This window comes from Rattus norvegicus, chromosome 2, assembly GCF_036323735.1.
Source record: "Rattus norvegicus strain BN/NHsdMcwi chromosome 2, GRCr8, whole genome shotgun sequence".
Lineage (NCBI taxonomy): Eukaryota > Metazoa > Chordata > Mammalia > Rodentia > Muridae > Rattus > Rattus norvegicus.
In genome coordinates this window covers 115,672,710-115,696,971 of record NC_086020.1, presented here as the reverse complement: position 1 = coordinate 115,696,971, position 24,262 = coordinate 115,672,710, and the positions used below count along the sequence as shown (strand labels likewise).

At 40.0% G+C, this 24,262-nt stretch overlaps 1 protein-coding gene across 11 annotated transcripts in view; it reads left to right on the top strand.

Annotated features, from left to right (window-relative positions):
* Egfem1 (EGF-like and EMI domain containing 1) overlaps positions 1-24,262 on the top strand; it is a 651,262-nt gene that overhangs the window by 556,058 nt on the left and 70,942 nt on the right. For 9 of the 11 annotated variants that reach the window (XR_010063603.1, XM_063281764.1, XM_063281767.1 and 6 more), the window contains 4 exon segments: positions 6,211-6,330; positions 8,834-8,956; positions 15,020-15,157; positions 20,994-21,116. Coding sequence is in view for 8 of the 11 variants with exons in the window: in XM_063281764.1 (XP_063137834.1) it covers positions 6,211-6,330; positions 8,834-8,956; positions 15,020-15,157; positions 20,994-21,116 (504 nt within the window). In the remaining 3 variants the exon portion in view is untranslated. 11 annotated transcript variants of the gene reach the window in all.

The following is a 24,262-nucleotide window of genomic DNA, read 5'->3' as shown; positions in this document are numbered from 1 at the left end:
ATAGGAACAGTCAGCTACCTGTACCTGCAGTTCTGGTCTGCGCCAAGGACTGAACTGAGTGGGCCAAACAGTTTCTAGCACCCAAATCCCGGGGAGGAAAGAGTTGGAAACGCAGATGTGTGGATGCTCCTGAGAAGTCAGAGGAAACTAACCTCTGTCCACATTCCAGACCCAAGTGGGAATCGCCTCATGCGAACTGTACCCTCTGGGTGCAAGGACCTAGGAGGAATCAGGGGCAAGGCCCTTCTGACTCCTGCCTATGCCTAGAGTTGAAAAATAGTCACCAGGAGCACCTATGTACCTAAAATCAGAGCACCTGTTCTCAGAAAAGGCTGAAAGAAAACAGGAAAACAGTTCTACAGGAGTGCTGACACAGAGGCCCACAGGAGGGTCAAGTCACTCTCAGAAACAAGCAAGGCAAGCAAACACCAGAGACAATCCAATGGTTAGAGGCAAGCACAGGAACCTAAGCAACAGAAACCAAGACTACTTGGCATCATCAGATGCCAGTTCTCCCACCAAAGAAGATACTGGATATCCAAACACACCAGAAAAGCAAGATTTAGATTTTAAAACACATTTTATGATAATGATGGAGGACTTTATGAAGGACATAAAGAACTCCCTTAAAGAAATGAAGGAAAACACAAGTAAACAAGTAGAAGCCCCTAAAGAGAAAACACAAAAATCCCTGAAAGGTTTACAGGAAACCACAACTAAACAGGTGGAGGAATTGAATGAAACCATTCAGGATTTGAAAATGGAAATAGAATAAAGAAAGCATAAAGGGAGGCAACCCTGGATATAGAAAACCTAAGGAAGAGACAAGGAGCCATAGATACAAGCATCACCAACAGAATGCAAGAGATAGAAGAGAGAATCTCAGGGGCAGAAGATGCCATAGAAAACATTGACACAACCATCAAAAAAGAGATGCCCATAAAAGACAAGAAACCTACAGAACTCCAAATAGACTGGACCAGAAGAGAAATTCCTTCTGTCACATAATAGTTAAAACACAAAATGCACAAAACAAAGAAAGGATATTAAAAGCAGTAAGGGAAAAGGTCAAGTGACATATAAAGGCAGACCTATAAGAATTACACCAGACTTCTCACCATAGACTATGAAAGCAAGAAGATCCTGGGCAGATGTCAAACAGACTCTAAGAGAAAACAAACACCAGCCCAAGCTACTGTATCCGGCAAAACTCTGGATTAACATAATGGCAAAACCAAGATATTCCACGACAAAACCAAATTTATAAGATATCTTTCTACAAATTCAGCCCTACAAAGGATAACAGATGGAAAACTCCAACACAAGGAGAGAATCTACACCATACAGAAAGCAAGAACAAAATCTTGCAATAAAACCAAAAGAGAGACACACAAACATAATTCCACCTCTAACAATGAAAATAACAGGAAGCGACAATCACTATTCCTTAATATCGCTCAACATCAATGGACTCACTTCCCTAAAAAAGACATAGACTAACAGCCTGGATGCGTAAAGAGGACCCAACATTTTGCTGCATGCAGGAAACACATTTCAGAGACAAAGATAGACACTACCTCAGAGTGAATGTCTAGAAAACAACTTTCCAAGCAAATGGTCTGAAGAAACAAGCTGGAGTTGCCATTCTAATATCAAATAAAATTCACTTTCAACAAAAAATCATTAAAAAAGATGAGGACAGTCACTTCATATTCATCAAAGGAAAAATCCACCAAGATGAACTCTTAATCCTAAATATCAATGCTCTAACTGCAAGGGCACCTACACTCATAAAAGAAACCTTACTAAAACTCAAAGCACACATTGCACCTCACACAATAATAGTAGGAGTTTTCAACACCCCACTCTCAGCAATGGACAGATCATGGAAAGAGAAATTAAACAGAGACATAGAGAAACTAGCAGAAGTTATGAACCAAATGGATTTAACAGATATTTATAGAACATTTCATCCTAAAGAAAATACAAAAGAATATACCTTCTCAGCACCTCATCGTACCTTCTCCAAAATTGAACATATAATCAGTCACAAAACAGGCCTCAATTGATACAGGAAGATAGAAATAATCCAAAAGCAATCTACAGATTCAATGCAGTCCCCATCAAAATTCCTACTCAATTCTTTATAGAGATAGAAAGAGAAATTTGCAAATTCATTTGGAATAACAAAAAACCCAGGATAGTGAAAACTATATTCAACAATAAAAGAACTTCTTGGGGAATCACCATCCCTGACTTCAAGCAGTATTACAGAGCAATTGTCATAAAAACTATATGGTATTGGTACAGAGATAGGCAGATAGAACAGTGGAACAGAACTGAAGGCCCAGAAATGAACCCACACACCTATGGTCACTTTATCTTTGACAAAGGAGCTAAAACCATGCAATGGAAGAAGGATAGCATTTTCAACAAATGGTGCTGGTTCAACTGGAGGTCAGCATGTAGAAGAATGCAAATCAATCCATTCTTATCACCATGTATAAAACTTAAATCCAAGGGGATCAAGGACCTCCACATCAAACCAGATACACTCAAACTAACAGAAGAAAAAGTGGAGAAGAGTCTCGAACACATGGGCACTGGGGAAAATTTCCTGAACAAAACAACAATGGCTTATCCTCTAAGATCAAGAATTGACAAATCAGACCTCATAAAACTGCAAAGCTTCTGTAAGGCAAAAGACACTGTCATTAGTACAAAATGGCAACCAACAGATTGGGAAAAAGATCTTTACCAATCCTACATCTAATAGAGGGTTAATATCCAAAATACACAAAGAACTCAAGAAGTTAGACTCCAGAGAGCCAAATAACCGTATTAAGAAATGGGGTACAGAGCTAAACAAAACATTCTCAGCTGAGGAATATCAAATGGCCAAAAAGCACCTAAAGAAATGTTCAACATCCTTAGTCATCAGGAAAATGCAAATCAAAACAACCCTGAGATTCCACCTCACATCAGTCAGAATGACTAAGATAAAAAATTCAGGTGACAGCAGATGTTGGTGAAGATGTGGAGAAAGAGGAACATTCCTCCATTGTTGGTGGGATTGCAAACTGGTACAACCACTCTGGAAATCAGTCTGGAGGATCCTCAGAAAATTGGACATTCCGCTACCTAAGGACCCAGCTATATCTCTCCTGGACATAACCAAAAGATGCTCCAACATACAACAAAGATACATGATTCACTATGTTCCTAGTAGTCTTATTTTAATAGCCAGAAGCTGGAAAGAACCCAGATACCTTTCAACAGAGCAATGGATTCTAAAAATGTGGAACATCTACACAATGTAGTACTGCTCAGCTATCAAAAAAATGACTTTATGATATTCATAGGCAAATGGAATGAGCTAGAAAATATCATCCTGAGTGAGGTAACCCAATCACAGAAAACACACTTGGTATGCACTCATTGATAAGTGGATATTAGCCCAAAAGCTCGAATTACCCAAGATGCAATCCACAGACCACAGGAAGCTCAAGAAGAAGGATGACCAAATTGTGGAATCTCCCACTCCTTCTTAAAAGGGGAAAAATATCTATAGGAGGTGATAGGGAGGCAAAGTTTAGAGCAGAGACTGAAGGAACAGCCATTCAGAGCCTGCCCCACATGTGGCCCATACATATACAGACACCAGAACTAGATAAGATTGATGAAGCTAAAAAGTGCATGGTGAAAGGGACCAGATATAGATCTCTCCTGAGAGACACATCCAGACCAGCCTTAGTCCGTGGTGATCTTATAGGATACGTGGGATCATTTTGATCTTCTTGTATGTGTTGAGGCCTGTTTTGTGACTGATTGTAAGGTCAGTTTTGGAGAAGATACCATGAGGTTCTGAGAAGAAAGTATATTCTTCTGTTTTGGGATGAAATCTTCTATAAATAGCTATTAAATCCATCTGGTTCATAACTTCTGTTAGTTTCACTGTATCTCTGTTTAGGTTCTGTTTCCATGATCTGTCCATTGATGAGAGTGGGGTGTTGAAGTCTCCCACTGTTTTTGTGTGTTACAATGTATGCTTTGAGTTTTAGTAAAGTTTCTTTTGTGAATATGGGTACCCTTGCATTTGGAGTATAGATACTCAGAATTGAGAGTTCACCTTAGTGGATTTTTTTCTTTGTCCCGTGTGAAGTGTCCTTCCTTATCTTTTCTGATAACTTTTGGTTTTATTTAATATGAGAATGGCAACTACAACTTGTTTCTTAGGACCATTTGCTTGGAAACTTTTTTCCCAGTCTTTTACTCTGATGAAGTGTCTGTCTTTTTCACTGAGGTGTGTTTCCTGTATGTAGCAAAATGCTGGGTTCTCTTAATATATCCAGTCTGTTAGTCTATGTCTTTTTATTAGGGAATTGAGTCTATTGATATTGAGAGATATTAGGGACCAATGATTGTTGTTTCCTATTATTTTTGTTGTTATAGGTAGAATTTTGTTTATGTGGCTATCTTCTTTTGGATTAGTTGAAAGAGAATTACTTTCTTGCTTTTTCTTTTCTTTTTTTTTATTGGATTTTTTTTACTTACATTTCAATGTGTTTCTGGTCCATAAGCCCCCTATCCTATTCCCCTCCCCTTCTTCTACAAGGGTGTTTCTCCTACCCAATCACCCCACTTCCTGCCTTCCCACCCTGACATTCCCTTACACTGGGTGGGGAGTGGTCCAGCCTTGGCATCCAAGCAATTTCATAGTGCAAACAAGTAGTCTAGACAGCCCTGTGTCTAATGAAGGAATTGAGTTAATGTTCATAGTTTTCCAAAACATAAATCATCAAGGCAAATTTCACCAAACTTTTTTTTCCTTTTCTTTTATTGGATATTTTCTTTATTTACATTTCAAATGTTACCCTCTTCCCGGTTCCCCTCCAGAAATCCCCTATCCCATCCTCCCTCCCTCTGCTTCTGTAAGGGTGCTCTCCTACCCATCCACCCACTCTTGGCTCCTCACCCTGGCATTCCCCTACACTGAGGCATCAAGCCTTCCTAGCACCAGGAGCCTCTCTTCCAATTGATATTCGACAAGGCCGTCCTCTGCAGGGTCTGGTTTGTTTTTATTGTTGTTCTTCCTATGGTTTGCAAACACCCTCAGTTACCTCAGCCCTTTCTCTAACTTCTCAGTCCAAAGGCTGGCTGCGAGCATCCGCTGCTATTCGTCAGGGTCTGGCAGAGCCACTCAGGAGACAGCTATATCAGGCTTCTATCAGTATGCACTTCTTGGTATCCCAATATTGACTGGGTTTCGTGACTGCACGTGGGATGGATCCCTATGTAGTCACCAAACTCTTAAATAACTCAGACCCAGGCTGTAGTTCAGATAGTATAAGACTGCACAGCATCATTGAACACATTTTGTAAGGCTAGCATTATTCTATCCCAAAGCTAAGACATTATCAGAAACGAAAACTACAAAAGAAATGAACATTTCTCAAATCCAAAAGTCCTTAACAAATATAAGGAAACATCACTGAACCATTTAAAAAATAATTATAGTCTAGGACCAATAATTGTTCTTCAATGACCAAGTATGTTTAGACATTTGAAAGTCAATCACCAGAGAACATGGTGATACATGGCTATAACCCTGGTGTTCTGAGGCCAGAGTTGAGGAGAGTGGGGATCAAGTTGGGTTCAAGGCCAGCCCAGGTTACATACAAATACTCTGTTCTCAAAAGGAAGAACAAATTCTCATCCCTACCATCTGGAGCTGGGGACTTTCCCTTTGTCTCCCCGATTGCCTTTTCCCAACATCATGACTGGTGACCAAATGTCAGAAGGAATCTAGAAAAAGGAAGTGTTGATCTAAGGATGCTCCTATTTAACAACATAGAGCAGTGAATAGAGAAACAGAAACAGAATGAAGCCCTCCACAGCCTTCCAACATTTGTTGGCTCCATCCTGCATTGGAGGGCAGGAGGAGACAGGGATATTAAGCTAAGTCCTTTCTGCCCCTCATCTCTATATTTCTTTTATTCAGAATCAGGGCTCAGATCACAAAGCAGAAATGCATTTGTTGAATGAGTTCTGTAGGAATGTGGGAGAAACTGTTCTGGAATCCTTGACCATCTTTAAATGGGAAATAAATGACTTCAGTACCTTCGTGACTTTTCTTTGTCCAGCCTTCCACTCTGCATGTCTTCCTAAACTGGATGAAGAACAAACTATCACTGTCTCATTGCTTTTCAGAGACAGACCCCTGCGCAGGTGCAAATGGATGTGCTCACCTGTGTCAAAGCGAGAATGGCATGGCCAGGTGCGCCTGCCATGCTGGGTACCAGTTGTCTGAAGACAAAAAGGCCTGCGAAGGTAGGAAGCTGAAGCCGATGTCTTAATGAGGTAATTGTTTGAAATCCTGTCTTAGTCAGATTCAACACTTGAAGCAGGTAGGAGAAAAGGTATTTTCATTTATGCTAAAATCTAATACTTTAATTTTTGACTTGATTAGTATGAAAAGTATTTTATAAGGCTACAAAAGAAATCTCAGCAAAACTCTTATGTGTTGTAAAAAAAGAATGACCTAGTGTACTTTCAGGAGTCATGCTTTTTTGTTTTCTGGGTTTTCTTTTTTAAAAAAAATGAAGTCCAGAATTAATATTTAAAAACCCTCCATAACCACACAGGGAGTTTTTGATCATAGACTACAGAGGTGGGGTAACCTTTGAAAAGCAAGTATGTGCAAATTAGGCTCTCAGAAGTTAGGAATAATTAAAATGAGAAGAGAAAGAAACCCTGTAAACACAAGGTTACACATTTCTGTTTCCAGAAATAGCAAAGCAGACACACTTCGGTTCAAAGATGAAAAGGCTAAATTATTGCATGACTGGCACCAATGGAGGATGAAGGAATTCCTGTGGGATAGTCTTTGTTTTAATAACTTCTGAGAGACCACAGAATCCTTCACTTGTATCATGACATCTTCATCAAATGAGAAAAAGTATATTTGGATTAATTATGAAAACAACAAAATGTTCCTTGACTTACAGAACTGATCAATATTTTAAGAAATTGAATTGTAACCAGACACAAAAATCAGTGTGAATTTTTTTTGAGGGAGGGGGAATGGGGTCTGATGAAATGGCTTGACTAGGACAGGAGCTTGATGCCAAGCCTCACGACCTGAGTTCAAGGCCCCAGGACCCATAAAGTGAAAGAAGATATCCAGCTGCTACAAGTTGTCCTCTGACCTACACGTGCGAACCTTGATACCGTCCCTGCATATACATATGCATATGCATGCATTCACACAAAATAAATAAAATGAAATAAAAAAGACTTATGGATTTTAAACATATTTTGTCAAAGGTATACCATTTTGATTTTCATTCCTCTATTAAGTTTTTACTTTATTATTTTATATATATATATATGGGTATTTTGCCTAGATGTACGTTTGCATACCCTGTGCATGCAGTCCCCTCAGGGGCCAGAAAAGGGCATCCTGTTCCCTGGAACTAGAGTTACAGAAGATATGAGCTGTCATTTGGGTACTGAGGATAGAACCTGGGTCCTCTGGAAGATCGCATAGCGCTCTTCATTGCTGAGACACCTCCCTAGTACCTGGTTTTCATTCCTTATTTGTTTGATTTCTGTTTGTTTTCAATACATCCCAACCACAGTTCCCCTTCCCTCCATGCCTCCCAGTCCTCACCCACTCCCCTCTCTCCCAGGTCCACTCTTTCTCAGTTTCCCTTCAGAAAGAGCAAGCCTCTCAGTAATACCAAGTAAACATGGCATAAAAGATCCAATACAGCACACATCTGTCTTAGCAACTGGCAGTAGGGAAAGTAGAGGATCTTAAGTATTATTTTTTTAAAACTGACAGGCAAGATACATAGAAAAAGATATAGCTTTCATTTTTTCAGACTCCTATTTTAACAGCCAATACATTAATCCTATGCATCTCACCCTAACACCACTGAATATTTGAGCACTCTAACAATACAGGATAATGGGGACTGGCAAGCAGGTGTGTGCAAAGACAATGTACTACTCAGAAAAGAGGTGACAGGACAGGACCTCTTTCTAAGAAACTGAAACTGAGTTAAAGTGACAGTAACTTTCAGCAGAGAGATAGGATACCAGCCTCGTATAGCATGTCTTGTAACAGTATAGAGATGTATATGGTCCAAGTGTGTATTGCCATGAAAAAAGCCCCATATCTGACTTGCCCATTGCTTTACCTTCTTTAAAACAGGGAGTCACAATAGGTTATATTTGGGAATGTGTGTGTATGTATTTCTACAAATATGTATATGTATGCATGCACATATGCATGTATATATATAAATATTTGATACATATACATATATTCATGCAATAACAACTGATGAAGATGAGGCCATAAATTTGAAGAAGAATGAGGGAGGATATATGGGAGGCTTAGAAAGGGAGGGGAGGAAAGGTTGTAATTGACATATGATCTCAAAAGTAAACAGAAATACTACAGAGTTGGGATATCTGCTCAAGGCTATGACACGATCATAGCATCAAACTACAAAGGCTTTTATTTGTACTGCTGAGAAATAGACTAGAACTACTGTTTATAGTTGCATTCAATCTTTTCTTCAATTAATAACAGTTGGTTCACATAGATATGATGTAATACTAATGAGCATCTGGCTAACAGAAGATGCCCAGTCATAGAGCTGGCTTACTCACAAATACCCTGCTTCACTGTGTGTATGGAGTCTGGAATATTTAGTAACATGTTGAAAACTAGAGGCTAGGTGGAGGGTAGTAGTTTACTCATCTTTATAATTTACAAATAGAATTGGAGATTCTAAGCCAACTACCATGTCTCTCCCTGCAGATATAAATGAGTGTGCTGAGGAGCTCACTACCTGTGCTCATGGCTGTGTGAACTCAAAGGGGTCCTTCACGTGCACCTGCCAGCCTGGCTTTGAGCTAGGAGCTGATGGGAAACACTGTTACAGTAAGTAGCAATCATGGCAGTCTTGGGAGGCAGGGTGCTCAGCAAGTTTAAAGCAGAAGCAATAATGGAAAGAATAAGGCTGAAAACTCTTGCCTAAGCAGGAGTTCCTGAGCATGTTGCCTGGTGGGACAGAGTGATGATGGGAATGGAGAAGTGTTACCTGCTTCATTCTATTGTTGAGTAAGTGGCCAAAGAAAAATTAGTTTGCATTGTGGTTCACAGGATAGTCAGTGAGGATTAAATCTCAGGTCTTCTGGTTTCACGCTCTTGGGTTCATGGCTCAGATGCTTTGTGAAGTCCTTTATTTTTGTACCACCTCTGCTAAACACTAGACGTTCTACTGTAGTGCTCTAAGAAGAGGAACCAGCATGGATAAAGAGAACATGAGAGGAATGAACTGTGATCACTTGCCACACACACATGGGATGCTCCAATGTGTGTCTTCAGTAGTGGCTTCCTTTGTCCTTGATGTTTGTCACACCTCTTTTAATGGTTCTTGTTATTCCACATGCTCATCATTGAACTTAGCCCTATAGCTTCCTTACCAAGCACTTAACAGAGTCTCTCAGCAGTACCATATTCCCTTTCTCAGCTCAGTTACATGGTTTAATGTGTCCATTGTTAGAGATATATTTTAAATGCTAGGCTACAGAGTTATCAGTTGTAGCTGCTATAGGAGATGCTTCCTAGTCAATCTCATTCCCTGGAAGCACACTGTCCTAAGCTCAGAGCTGCCTGGTACTCACTCATGGGTATCTTCATCCTCCGCCCCCCATTTCTACTTCCAAAATCCTCCAAACATCAGCATGTTTAACTCTCTTACAAACTTACCTATCCACTCTTCCTACTTTAGTTTGATCCGTTTTGACTTTTATAGCATCAAAAACCAGATGCAAACTACCATACAGAGTAACAAGTTTCCCCAAATGTCCAGCAGAATTACAAGGGAAAATGTCACTCCCCTACTAGAACAAAGGAGTTGATCTTATTGCTACCAAAGACATTTCTTTTGCTGTGTTTGGGGGTTGCTACCTCTGAAAAGATAGCAATCAAGAGATTGCCTCTCCTAACAATCCCCTTCTCATCTGAATCACCATTACTACTGTCTTCTAAATTATCATTACCAACATTTCCTATCGTAAGGTACTCGCCAGTGAGCTCATGAGAATTTCCACAGCAAAAAGGACGTTAGTCAAAACAGTTTCTCTCTTTCACACTGCATCTTCTCATCAGCCCAGGTTAACCTGCCCCCATCTCTGTCACTCAGTGGACCCTTTCATCTCTTTCCTGCCATGTTTCCAGATAAAATCAAAGCCTCTCCAGTTTTATTGTGTTTTTGGTAAGACTTTCAGCACTACATTACTGTGTTGAATAGTTTTGATCAATTTGACACAAGCCAAGACTTCTGAAGAGGGGAGAACTCAAGTGAGAAAATGGCTTTATCAGATTGGCCTGTAGGCATGGCTGTAGACCATTTTCTTGATCATGACTGACACAGAAGGGCTAAGCAAGCAGGCTGAGCAAGCCATGGAAGGTAAGCCAGTGAGCGGTGTTCTTCAACTGTTTCTGCTCCGGTTCCTGCCTCCAGGTTCCGTCTCCGCTTGTGTTGCTGTCTCAGCTTTCACTGGACCATGGATTATGACTGAGTGGAATATATAAACCAGAATAACCCATTCTTTCCCATGTTGCTTATCACAGCAGTACAAGCAAAACTAGGAGAGTTGCTTTCATTGTTTCTGAAATGCTCTTTCTTCTGTACTCTACATGGGTTTGGTTTCTCCTCTCCAACTCTGCTCCATCTCAATAGCTGATTTGTGTTTTCTGCTTCTAATGGCATCCCTTAACTGTGTTCTCAGTGACCCCACTTATGTGATTGACAGCTACTACTATTGGGATGGAGCCCCTTTCTCCAAGATGCTCTTTGCACTCTTTCATAGCCAGAACCAAAGCTCTCAAAGTAAAATTCACTGAGTCTTAGTGCTGGGACTTAAGTGGCCTTTCACCTCTTCATAAGCAAGTCCTCTACCTACACCTGATGTTTCCACATACTGTATGTATTTTTATTGGTGTTAGAAAAGAACACAGCTAGAATAATAGACAAACGAGCACACTCACATTCTTTCTGGGCTTCTTCATGTAGGGACACCACTAGAAGTCAAGAAATTCACCTCCTCTTTGTAAAATTCTGTTTCTTGGTTTGCTGATGAACCTTTCAAGTTCATGTATGCATTCCCATTGTGTGTCTAGAGCAGTTTCTTTACCATGTTGTTTGCCTTGTAAAGAACAAAGTAAATAAAGCGTGAGGGAAACTGACTACTAATTAAGAAAGGACTTCTGAAGTTAGGTCCATTTGACTGCCTGTCAGAATCCCCATTTGGGAAGAGGAAAATACGGATGGAATTTTTCTTATTAACATTTGGGTTTAAAATATAGCCAGAGTTTTAGGGGATGAGTATATTTGAAAATGTACAAAGGAATCTTACAGTCTGATTAGTGCATTCTCCACTACCATGAAATAAGGGATCGTTATTAACAGTGGTTTATGAGTTAGAGGCTTTCTTTGGAATTTACTCAGGAAAGCAATTTGCCCTAGAGTGGGATGTATTAGGTGGAAGTGCTGTTTCACATTTACTTTCCTGATGGGAATGTTTAACTACATTCTCTCTACAGCCATCCCCAGACCTCAGTATTTACTACTGACATACAAACCTTTAAGTGAAAATTTGTGTTCTGAGGTTTCTCTAAACCCATAGGCAGAGAAAATCTTTTAAGAGTGTGGTGATATTTAACTGTGAGTATATCCTCTGTATGTAATGAGAGGATTGTAAAGCACTGGTGTCACCTTTGTCCTAGAAAAGGTTTTATGGTTATTTAATTTCTTTTGAGGAAATCTTGAAATATTATATAATACAACGACTCAGCCCTCACAGTGTGCTGTGAATTCACACTCGCTCTCTTTTGATTTGAATTTGGGAAGGTCCACACATTTTATAATTAGTTAAAACTTTCATCAAATGAATTCTCAACTTCACATTATGCTATTAGATACATATGTTTTATGTTTTGTATCTATCAAGCAAATGACATATTTGTCACCTATGGGAAAAACAGATTCTGTTTAAGTATAATTTAAAATTTTATTTTATGTGTGGGGGTGCGTGATGTGTGTGGCACATTCCTCTGTGTGTGTGTGTGTGTATGTGTGTGTGTGTGTGTGTGTGTGTGTGTGTATTTGTGTGTATGTGTGCCAGCCAGAACAATGTGTGTGTGTAGTGATCGGAGTACAACTTTCAGGAGTCTGGTTGTATTTTTTTCCTTCTGACATGTGTGCCCTGGGAATTGACTCAGGTTGTCACACATGGCTGAAGCTCCTTTACCACTAAGCAGTATCCGTGGCCCCTGAGTGATTTTTGTTTAATAGGAAAATAGCCCTTTGTTAATCATCCAGATCAAGAACATAAAAACATCAGCTTACTTTTAGTGCTCATTTGAAAATCAAAGGTTGGAATTATATATTTACTTACTTTTGCTTGTCTTGGCTTTTTGGAGAAATCATAACTCTGGCTAGCCTCAAACTTGCTATGTATCCCAGGCTGGCCTGTAAATTTATGGACAATCATCTTGGTTCTGCCTCCCAAGTGCTAACATCATAGGTCTACACAGAGCTTAGGTCCCTTTAATCCCAAGTGCTTTAATGAGATTAGTATATTATCAGATATCTATGCCTGAAGCAACTACCAGCAGACAGACACAGAACTGTATTCCTGCAACACATAGCGTACCTAGCAAGAATGGGCAGTGTACACAATGATCTTCAGATAGACTATTTGCTGCATTTTTCCTTAAATATTGATGAGTATGGGAGAATTTCTTATAGTTTCCAATGACCTAAAAGCATTCTTCTCCAGGACTCCTTATACCCAGGGGAGACAGGCAGTTATGAGCACTTGCAAAGCTGCTGTCCCAGAAGAAAATGAGGATGGTAAGGCTAGTGCTGAGTTGAAGCTCACATTCTGGACTAAAGGGGCCAGCTTCTCCTGGTCTCTGACACCTGCTTCCAGAGTGAACTAGAGCTTTGCCGATGTTGTTTGTCTTTCTGAGTTGTGTTTACGTACTGTATGAATGTGTTCCTGAATATCTGAATGAGCAGCATGTGTGTGCTCAGTTAGAGAGATGCATTAGACCCCCTGGAAGGATGATCATTAATTCATACAGAAGAGGTAAAAATGAAAGTCATCAAAGAAATCTCCATGATCTCGATCCTCAGTGTTGAGGCAGTTTCTTTGAAGTAATTGAACTATCTAAGCCCTGAAATTCTCTAATATAGTTGAGACACTGACAAAAGTCTCAGAGGGGAGGATACTACACTTGTTCTTGCATAGTAGATAGTAATAAAAACTATGAATGTGAAGTTAGAACACTGTGTAATATTACCTTCAGGCTGCCTAATGAAGGTATAAAAAACACAGGTAAGTCTGATGTTGAGAATTGACTCTCATACCCAAGGTATGTATGTATGTATGAATGTATGTATGTATGTATGTATGTAGGTAGGTGTGTGTGTGTGTGTGTGTGTGTGTGTGTGTGTGTGTGTGTGTGTATTTATCTTAGTGTTTGCTCGAACCTCACCTAAATGCAATCTACCTGAGTGGGCAGAATTTAACCTGGGAGACCTGGTTTTTGACACCAACAATATTCTGCATATTATTAGAGAGTGATTCCACATCAATCAATGTAGGTTTTTTGGAAACTGATGGGGATTTTCCTAATGGATTAGAAGATAGCAACCCTGGTTTCAATACCTCTTTACCTTTACACGGCCGAAGTGGCAAAGAGGAAACTTGCTCAGCTCTGTGTCAAGTGCTCGTATGAGCATATGCTTAAAAAGCCCTCCACTCTCCAGTCCTTTAATGTTATAGTTTTCTCAGTCTGCAGCCCAGAGAGGTTCCTTCTTTTAATAGCACATTGATTAGCATAATTGTCCTTTATTTCACGAATCTTTGGGTATGTGTCTTTGGATATTTGCTGTAAGCTGCTATGACCAAATGAAGAAGGCACAATGGGGTCTGCAGTGACAGGGACCTGCAGTGTTCATTGAGGGCCTACAGGCTGCTGCATGCTGTAGCAAGAGGCTGTGCTGATGGAGGACAGTCTTAGAGACTAGATTCTCTATGCAGTGACAATGATGAAACATGTTTGTGAGGGGCACCACAAAGTCAGGTACATCTGTCTTGATCTTTTTCATATTCTTCTTCTTCAGGATTCAGGTGTTAAGACTATAAGGAAACAAGCTGTGTGGGTGCAAGGAGAACAGAGCACCTACACAAAGAGGCAGTGCATTGAAATTCCATCCCTCAAACACTGATTCAAGTATTTGATTACTTCTTGTATCTTCATTCGGAAAATCAGGCTATGGTGCCTAAGTGCTCAGGCCAGTCAACATTCATATGCTGAACCTGATGCTCACCAATATGCCCAGATTACTAGCATATGCCAGGGACGGTGGCATGTTTTTTTTAAAACAGTAGTATTCTGATAAGTGCAGTTTATGTGTATCAAAGCTGGCTAGCACTTTCACTTGGTACAACTCACTTTACAGCAAGTACATCAGTTTAATGTCTTTAACCTCAAGTTATTCTTAGCAGCAATTTCCTGAACCCACAGGCACTGAAAGAATACTCATCAGTTTTACACACACACACACACACACACACACACACACACACACACGGACACGGACACGGACACACGCACACACGCACACACGCACACACGCATACACGCACACTTTTTATTCACTGAAGAGACTTTTAAAAGTATTTAGTATCAACTGATTGGACTCTTATTACCTTCCTTATCATTACTTCTTAGCATTAGTAGTTCAACAGGTATATATAATACTCATGACTTGATACACCTCAGAATTTGACTTTTATGAGTGCAAAGTGTCAGTGTATTTCTCTCAGTGTGTCGCCCTCTCAAAAGAGAATGCATGTCCATTGTTAAGATACATTCCATTTTCCCTGCTGTCGTGTTAATAACACTTTTGCTTGTTTTGGAAAGGAATTGAATTAGAAATTGTCAATATCTGTGAAAAGAACAATGGCGGTTGTTCTCATCACTGCAAGGCTGCGATTGGTGGACCCCATTGTTCCTGTAACCACGGACATCAGCTCGATACAGATGGGAAAACATGCATAGGTAATGTATGGCGGACACCATCTTCATGCAGAGTTTCTCTGGACTCATTTAGCACTTTGATTCTAAAACACATTCTGAGCCACATCCCTCAGACTGAGAGGTGCTTTTAACTGTGTCTCTGACTACTGATACTTAGCAAAGGCAAGCAAATACTTGGGTATTTACCTTGAAATTAAGGAGATTGAAACACTGTTAATGAGATCTATGGGGCTATTAACTCTATGTAAGCACAAATTATTGTTTTATTTCAAACAAATATACTAAAGTCTATCTAAGCTATTAAACTTGTATGCCAACAGCAGATAGAACACTGTCTCCCATGTCCTCCTGCCTCAAGCAGAAATGAAATCATTGTTTTTCAGTTTGGTAATGATTTGGATGAATAATTCAGTTGGGCAATGGCAACTTTCAATAAAAGAAAAGTTTATAAGATGATCACTTTATACATACCAGGTCAAACCCATTCTTTTTTATTTAATTATGTGTATGTCTGTGTTTGTGCATGGGCATGTGTCCATGCATGTGCAGGTGACGACTAAGTCAGGAAGAGAGAGTTAGATTCCCTGGAACTGGAGTTTCTCGTGATTGTAAGCTTCCTAATACAGATGCCATGAAGAGAACTTGGTTCTACTAGAAGAGGAAAACATGCCCTTCACCATGTAGCCACCCTAATTATTATCATTTATATCATTTGGAACAATGAGGAGAGTGGTCCCAATTTAGCCTTCCCTCATTAAAATGTGCTACATGGAGATCTCCCAGTGTCTCTCTGCTAAGCAGTATGGGAGGAGCACTGCTGTGCTCTGCTTCTGAAACACTCTCTTCAACAGTGAGGCCTCTGCATCCTGGAGCAGAGACTTTACTGATTTTACTTAGTGCTATGTGCTTCCTCTCTTTAAAGTGATAGTACGACGACGGCAAAAGCACTCCCTTTTCACTGTACACCATCCAACATGATAGGAGATCGTTTCAAGCCCTGAGAGAGGTGGCTTAATCACTGGGTTCCATTATTTTATTTCACGCTTCAGCATTATAAGAGAATGAATCACATGAAATTTATAGTATTCTGCTCTTTATAGTATTTTTTAACTTACTTCATATGTTTTTTATTGGTTATTTTATTTATTTACATTTCAAATGTTATCTCCCTTCCCTGTTTCCCCTCCTTAAACACCCTATGCCATCTCCCCTGCATCTATGATGGCGCTCCCACACCCACCCACCCACTCCCTCCTCACTGCCCTAGCATTCCCCTATGCTAGGGCATCGAGCCTTCACAGGACCAAAGGCCTCTCCTCCCATTGATGCCAGACAAGGCCATCCTCTGCTATATATGCGACTGGAGCCATGGGTCCCTCCATGTGTATTCTTTGGTTGGTGGTTTAGTCCCTGGGAGCTCCGGGGCATCTGGTTAGTTAATATTGTTGTTCTTCCTATGGGGTGTCAAACCCCTTCACCTCCTTCAGTCCTTCCCCTAACTCTTCCCTTGGGGTCTCCTTGTTCAGGCTGATGGTTGGCTACAAGCATCCTCATCTGTATCAGTATGACTCTGGAAGACTGATACAGGAGACAGCTCAGGAGACAGCTTTATCAGGCTCCTATCACTATGTACTTCTTGGCATCTGCAATGGTGTCTGGGTTTGGTGTCTGTATATGGAATGGATCTGCAGGTGGGGCAGTCTCTGAATAGCTTTTCCTTCAGTCTCTGCTCCACTTTTTGTCCCTGTATTTCCTTTAGACAAGAGCAATTCTGGCTTTTTGAGAAGGGCGAGTGGCCCCATCCTGCAACCAGGGGCCTTGCCTAAGCTCTGGATATGGTTTCTATAGGTTCTCTGTGCACTTTGTTGGGCATTTCAGCTACTTTCATCCCTGTTGGGTCCTGGGAGCATTTTGCTTTCCTGGCATCTGGAACTTGCTGGTGGCTACTCCCAGTTCCCCATCCCTCATTGATACACACCTCTGTACAATTTCCTCACCCTCTGTACACCTCCCCTGTCTCCTCCCACACCTGATCCTGCCCCCCATTTTCCCTTCCCTCTCCTTTCTCCCAATCCCTCTCACCTCTATCTCCCATCATTATTTTGTTCACCTTTCTAAGAAGCACTGAAGCATACACAATTTGGTCTTCCTTCTTCCTGAGCTTCAAATGGTCTATGAGTTGTATCATGGGTATTCTGAGCTGTTTTCCTAATATCCACTTATCAGTGAGTGCATACCATGGTTTTTTTTTTTTTGGGGGGGGGGGTTGGACTGGGTTACCTCACTCAGGATATTTTCTAGTTACATCCAGTTGCATGCGAATTTCATGAAGTCATTGTTTTTAATATCTGAGTAGTATTTCATTGTGTAAATGTACCAGATGAGGAACATCTGAGTTGTTTCCAGCTTCTGTCTATTATAAATAAGGCTGCTACAAACATAGTTATTAAACCTATGTGTTTGTTTTTCTTGATCCAATAATATCTTCTACACTGCTATGAGTCTATGGTGTCCAACATACCAGAACCAATTGCTTTCCTTGTGTCTCTTGCAATGAAAAATATGCCACATTTTCTTTCTTATTAATACTTAAATTTATGAAAGAAATTTGTTTTCCTCTCTTCCTCACTTTCTTTTTCCTCCCTCTCTTCCCTCCTTCTTTTCTTCGTATGAGTACTAAACAGAGAAAACTGGAAACGTTCATTCATTCATTCATTCATTCATTCAGTTCATTAGTTGGTTGAGATTTGGGGGGGGGGGGGCAAAGTTTCTCTTATAGCCCTGGCTGTCCTGGAATTCTATATATAGACCAGGCCGGCATTGAACTCAGGTATCTGTCAGCCTTTAATTCCCAAATGCTGAGATTAAAGACATGAGCAACCACCACATGGAACATGTATGTATATGTATGTACATACATATATATGGAGAGAGAGATATAGAGATGGTGATAGATAGATACAGATATATATACAGATATAGATATGTAGATAGATAGAAAGATCAATAGATGAATAGATACCTTTAGTCTTTGAAAAGTACAATTCAGGAAACTTTTCTTATTTAGAGCTAGAAAAAAGTATAGCATCTGCCAGGGTCAGAATGCAGAAAACTGCATATTTATGAGATTTCAGCAGTCAACCAGGCAATGTTACCTCGAGAGCTATGGAAAGTGGCCTTGGACCGACAGTCATATAAAAAGTAGTTTTCTGACCTCAGTGAGGAATTCCAAATAAAACGCATGGCTAGTTTCTAGGGGGCATGTTTTAGTTTAGTGGTTTTATTCAGTGACTGTGTGCAGAGGATGGGGTTTTTCAGTCTGGTGCTTCTCAGAGCTTAGTGGATAAGAAGTGTTCACCTCAGTACTGCAAGTCTTCTAGTTTTGTCCAGGGCAAGATTTTCCTGGTAAGCGGTTCATTCCATCACTGCTGCTGTGTTATATTCCGTGCAGTTGCCAAAGCCATAACGTATGATCACAAGAGAAACCAGACAAGCAACAACTTTGTCAGGGATATGAAAAGAAACTAAGACATTCAGAAATCAGGTGGTAAAAGCTTGAAATGTCAGTGTTTTCTAGAAAAGACTTGAAGTAAGGATGTAGGCAGTGAATCACTTGCTCTGTGAGTGTGAAACCCTGAATTCTGATCCCCAGAACCACATAAAAAACTGGGCTTGTAATCCCAGAACTCAGAGGTAGAGACAAGAGAATATTTCTGGCTTTTTGGCCAGCTGACCTAGCAAATAAAAGACTCTTTTATAAAACAAAGTGGGGAGAGCATTGAAGAAGACTCACGATACATATGCATTCTCCCCCATGACATGCATGTGTACTTTCCACACACATTACATGTATGTACACCCATATCCACAGATGACATACATAAATACCCAAACCCACATCTTGCATGCACGTACACTATACCCATACATGCCATGTATGTGTACCATACCCACACATGGTATGTATGTGTATACATCCATACCTACACATGACATACATATATACCCCATACCCACATGTGGCATACATGTACATCATACTCACACATAGCAAGCATGTAAACCATACCCACAGATAACATACATGTACACCCATGCCCACACATAACATGCATGTACACCCCTATCTACATATGTCATGCAATTATACCTACACATGCCATGCGTGTATACCATACCCAGATCCACATGATTTGTATGGTAGAAGCAGAAAGTTTATGCTGAGATTTTGATCCTCAGTCAGTGTACAGGAGAAAGCTAAGAAATCTTCTCAGAGCAATGGAAATTGCAAGATAATCTAAAATAAACCAAAACAATAGTAATCAGAATAAGGGGCATATTTTCAGTATTATGGGAGGAACCTGTATCCCTTGTTGGCTGAGACCTATATGTATGCATGTTGGTAAGAAGCCCTGTTATTAAATCAAAAAGAAATATCTGAAATTTTAAAAGATCATAGAGACTAATGTTTTACATGAAATAAAACTGGTTCATCTTTTGTTTTTTAAGTTCTGTGTTCACCTCGTTTAAGAGAAAGGCCAGAGGAAGGCTTAATATGACAAAAACTAATAACTGTCATTTTCTGAGAAGAGCTCCTTGGGACATTGTGCAGGAGAAAGAAAGCATTGTGCCCAGATGACCTTCATTTAGATAGTTTCTGCTGACCCCTCGCCTTGACTGACTGACTGCATTTCCTTTTCTTCCTGTCTCTTGTCTTCATTTCCTTGAGTCTACTGACTCTTCCAAGGTTAATTGAGACATTGACCTCTTTGTACCTGTGTAGTCCTGGAGCAATAGGATTCTGTAAGCTCAGCAGTGACAGTCACCCAGCCTAACAGCTCAACACACAGAGGCTTGAATTGAACCAGGGCAAAAAGCCAACACCTTTACCATAAAATTCCCTGCTGCCAGGAGCAGAGGAAAACAGTGTCTGTTGCAACTCTTTCACTATTTTGCTTAGAATGACCCTTCAAAACTTGGGCCAAGTACATTGCTGTTTGGCTGAATGGTTTCAGCCTGACAGCCACTGAGGCCTTTTGATTTTCTGTAGGCCAGCTGCATCTTAAGAACAACCATTCATAACTGTAGACTTCTAGAGTGATAGTGCTATATAGACAACTGCTCATCCTACAGGACATTCTGGAGGAATAACATCACAGCTGTAACCAAACCCCACAGACCTCACCCATTCCATGACATGTATCACTGCCAGGTTTAAGAAAACACTCTGGGGACTGGAGAGATGGCTCAGCCATTAAAGGTTAGGGTCACAACCAAAAATATAAGAAAACACTCTGGAATATTTCAGAATTTAATGCACACGATGTGAAGTGTGCCTCTTTCCTTCATGCAGGCATATAGTTCCCACCCCTTCCCCTAGTTGAGTGTGAGGTGGGGTATTGACTTGGGAACACTCTTTGATCTCAAATCTTGAAGGAGAAACCCATTATGGAGTCTGGGGCTGTCTTCCTCTGTAGCTGTCAAACTAAATGGAATTCTCTGGTTCTTCCTTCTCAATCCTGTCTTTTTGTTCTTCAGGTTCTGTTTATTCAGATTGCTTTTCAAACTGGAAAAATAGCAGAGATCTCTCTTTTTCCTTATAAATGCATTTGAAGATTATTTACATTCCTTTAAAATAAATAACAGACATGCGAAGAGCTTGCAAGAAGCGTGAACCCAGAGTAGGTATCATTATTTTGTGTGATCATTTCTTCAGTGTCTATACTATGTGACTGGAGTAGTGGGAATTGGTTAATCAAATGGTCTTCTTTTAGGAGCGAGGCTTCCCAGAGGGAGCCTCTGCAGTTTTGTTGAGTTCTGTTTTCCTGCAGTAACACAAATGTCCTCTGCCCTTCAGACTTTGATGAATGCAAGAGCGGAGAAGCCTGCTGTGCCCAGCTCTGTATCAACTACTTAGGAGGCTATGAGTGCAGCTGTGAGGAAGGCTTTCACATCGATGCGGATGGTTGTGGATGTGACGGTAAATTCCTGAGATCTCCTGGAACAACCGATGTGATGTACAGTCTGTGGGTGGGAGCTGGGAAGGAAGCCATTTCATGCTGAAGAAACGTGGATTTCTGTGTTTACACTCTGTGATGGCATCTGGGCTTTGGTGGCTCTAACTTTGGAGAACCCTAGAACTTCGTCACTGAAATGAAGACAGCAATAGAATTAAAGAGTAAAATAAGGAAAGTTTATAATAAAAGTAAAGTACTAGCATGATGTTTGACCTAGATTACCACGCCACTAAGGTTAATATGATATTCCTTGGTCCATAATACTTTTCACAGATATGTGTGCAGAGGAGAATGAGGGACACACTGCTAATTTCTAACATGCTGGGCCACAATTACAAAGTTGGCTGCTGAAAGTCATTTTCAAGAGGAATCAAATGAGTGAATTATCTTGTCATAAGAGTGAAAAACCTGCAGCAGGATTTCTCACATATTAACAAAGCCAAGGCCACCTTTAGATGTGTCATCTCACAAATTTCTATATTGTTAAAATTAGTGCACTTCTAGGTCCATTCGAGACTAGCTTACATTTTTCTTAACAAAGGGGAATCTTGAAATTAACCAGTTAATGGTATCCCATCACCCACTTATCCCCGAGATTTGGTCAAAAACTCAGCCAACTTCACTGATGAGGATAGTTAAAGCCCCTTATCTCAAACAGCGAGGGGGCAAAGTGATCAAGGAAGATAGTGATGTTGACTCTCAGACTTTAAGCACATGAGCATACACAGAGATGGACACACACACACACACACACACACACACACACACACACACATGAGACAGACAGACAGACAGACAGACAGACAGGTACACTAATAGTTCCTATAAGTCCTTACTTCACCCTGAGGTTTCCTTCAAAAAATCATGTGGTGTACACTGTTCAGCCCCCCAAGTATTTTTGAGTTATTTACAAATAGTGTCTCTTGATGTTGATTTTTAGTTCTATTCAACTGTGATATGATAGGTGGTGATGCATTATTTCAGTTATTTTGTGTCTGTTAAGTTATTTTATGGCATAGAATGTGGTCTATTTTGGAGTTCTATGCATACTCAGAATGTTTATTGTATATCTGCTGAATAGAATATCCTGTAGATATGTGTTAAGTCCATTTGATCCATGGTATAGTTTAACTCTGAAGTTTCTTTGTTCATCTTTAGTTTGGATAAACTCTCTAAACATAGGGTTATGATACTAAAGTTAACTATTACCACTGCTTTAGGACTTATGTAATTTTAAAATTCCCATTAGTGTTTGTTTTATGACAATGAGAACTACAGTGCTTGGTGTATATTTATTTATAATTGTTACATTTCCTTGATGAACTGTTCATTTTATGAATGTTACCTTCTTTATGTATTTGGCTTAACACTGGTTTGAAGTCTATGTTATCAGCTCTCAGAATAGCTATACTAATTTGGTTTTGGCTTTCTTTTACTTCATAAATTGAATTCTATCATTTGACTCTCAGTTTATGACTGTTTATGGCAAGAATATGTTGTTGTGTACAAAACTTTTTCTGCAGAGACACTATACATATGTCTTCTCACCCCAACTAAGGAGCCCATGAAAGGCTCCCTATGGATACCACCAGAGTACATACACCAGAGGTGGACCATTGGTTTCACTGGGTTACATACAGGAGTATTGGTAAGAGTTTATTTACAGTAGCAGGAATGACTCAAAGACAGCTGCATCACCAAAGCCTACCCAGCACAGGTGTCAGTTCATACAAGCTAAGAATCTTGGAAGCCACTGAACATCCTGCAGGCAGCTTAACAGGTTGAAGAGTGTCCTCTTCTAGGCAGCTGGGTTGGTTTCTGCTCCTTCTGGACCTCTGGTCTCGGTTCAGAGTCTTCTTTGCAGCTCAGCTTCACCCTACAGAGAGGGGCTTTCTATTTTTGTTGCTTACTCTAGTAAGGAGGGGCCTAATGAATCTGGTCAGTTTCAGGAACTTACTTAATCTTTTGGGTTGTTTACCTTACTGCTTAATAATGAACTTCCCCTGAAGGATAGAATGTACATTTTTTGGAAGAAAAAAAAAAGATAGTTGGAACTTAATAGAGCCAACCATTCTGCAACTCTTTTTTAGTTAAAGTCATTTATACTTAAGTTTATTGTGAGAGAAGCTGCCAGTTTATTGTTTTATTTTTTGTTTCTGTTGTTAGGTAGATTCTTGCTTTTTCGTTTTTCTCTCTTCTATTACCATCAGGCTTTTCTGGTTAGTGTATTCTTTTCTGGCTAATTTTTGGTCCCCTACTCTTCTCAGAAGACTTATTAATTCTTTTATTTTCCTACTTGAACATATCTTCCTTTAGAAAACATATAAACACCTGGCATCTATAGACTGAGTGATGCATACTTTGAGGGAGAAAGAGATAGATAGATAGATAGATAGATAGATAGATAGATAGATAGATAGATAGATATGGGTACAGTCAGTCAAGTACATGTGGAAGCCAGAGATTGATGTTAGCGCCTCTCTCAAGTGCTTCTCCAAAATATTTGTGAGATAGAGCCTCTCACTGCACCTGTTGCTCACTGGTTTCTGCTGGACATGTTGACAACTGACATCCCAGGATACAGCTGTCTGTACCAGCCAGCACTGTGTCATAAAGTAAATATCTCTCTCTCTCTCTCTCTCTCTCTCTCTCTCTCTCTCTCTCTCTCTCTCTTTCTCTCTCTCCCTGTACAAAAATCAATTCAAAGTGGACCACATATCTTAATAACATACATGAAACTGAGGAGTGCTCGCAGAAACTCTAAATAAAACACTTCGAGATAGAGCCGTAAGAAAGTCTCCAGTGCCAAGGGAAAAATCCCAATAATTTACAAATTAGATTACAAGGAATTAAAAATGCTTCTTCACAGCAAAAGAAAAAATCACTGAGGGAAAAGACAGTCTAAGGAGCAGAAAAAAGCAGTTGCCAGCGCACATCACAGAGTAGATTAATAGCTACCACATATAATACCTGCAAAATTTTAAAAAATATTCAACATATCCTGTAAATAGCTCAATGAACTTAATAGCTATTAGTTATCAAAAGAACAAATACAAATAACCTAATATTTGTAAGAGTGTTTAATATGCTTAGCTACCAGAGAAATGCA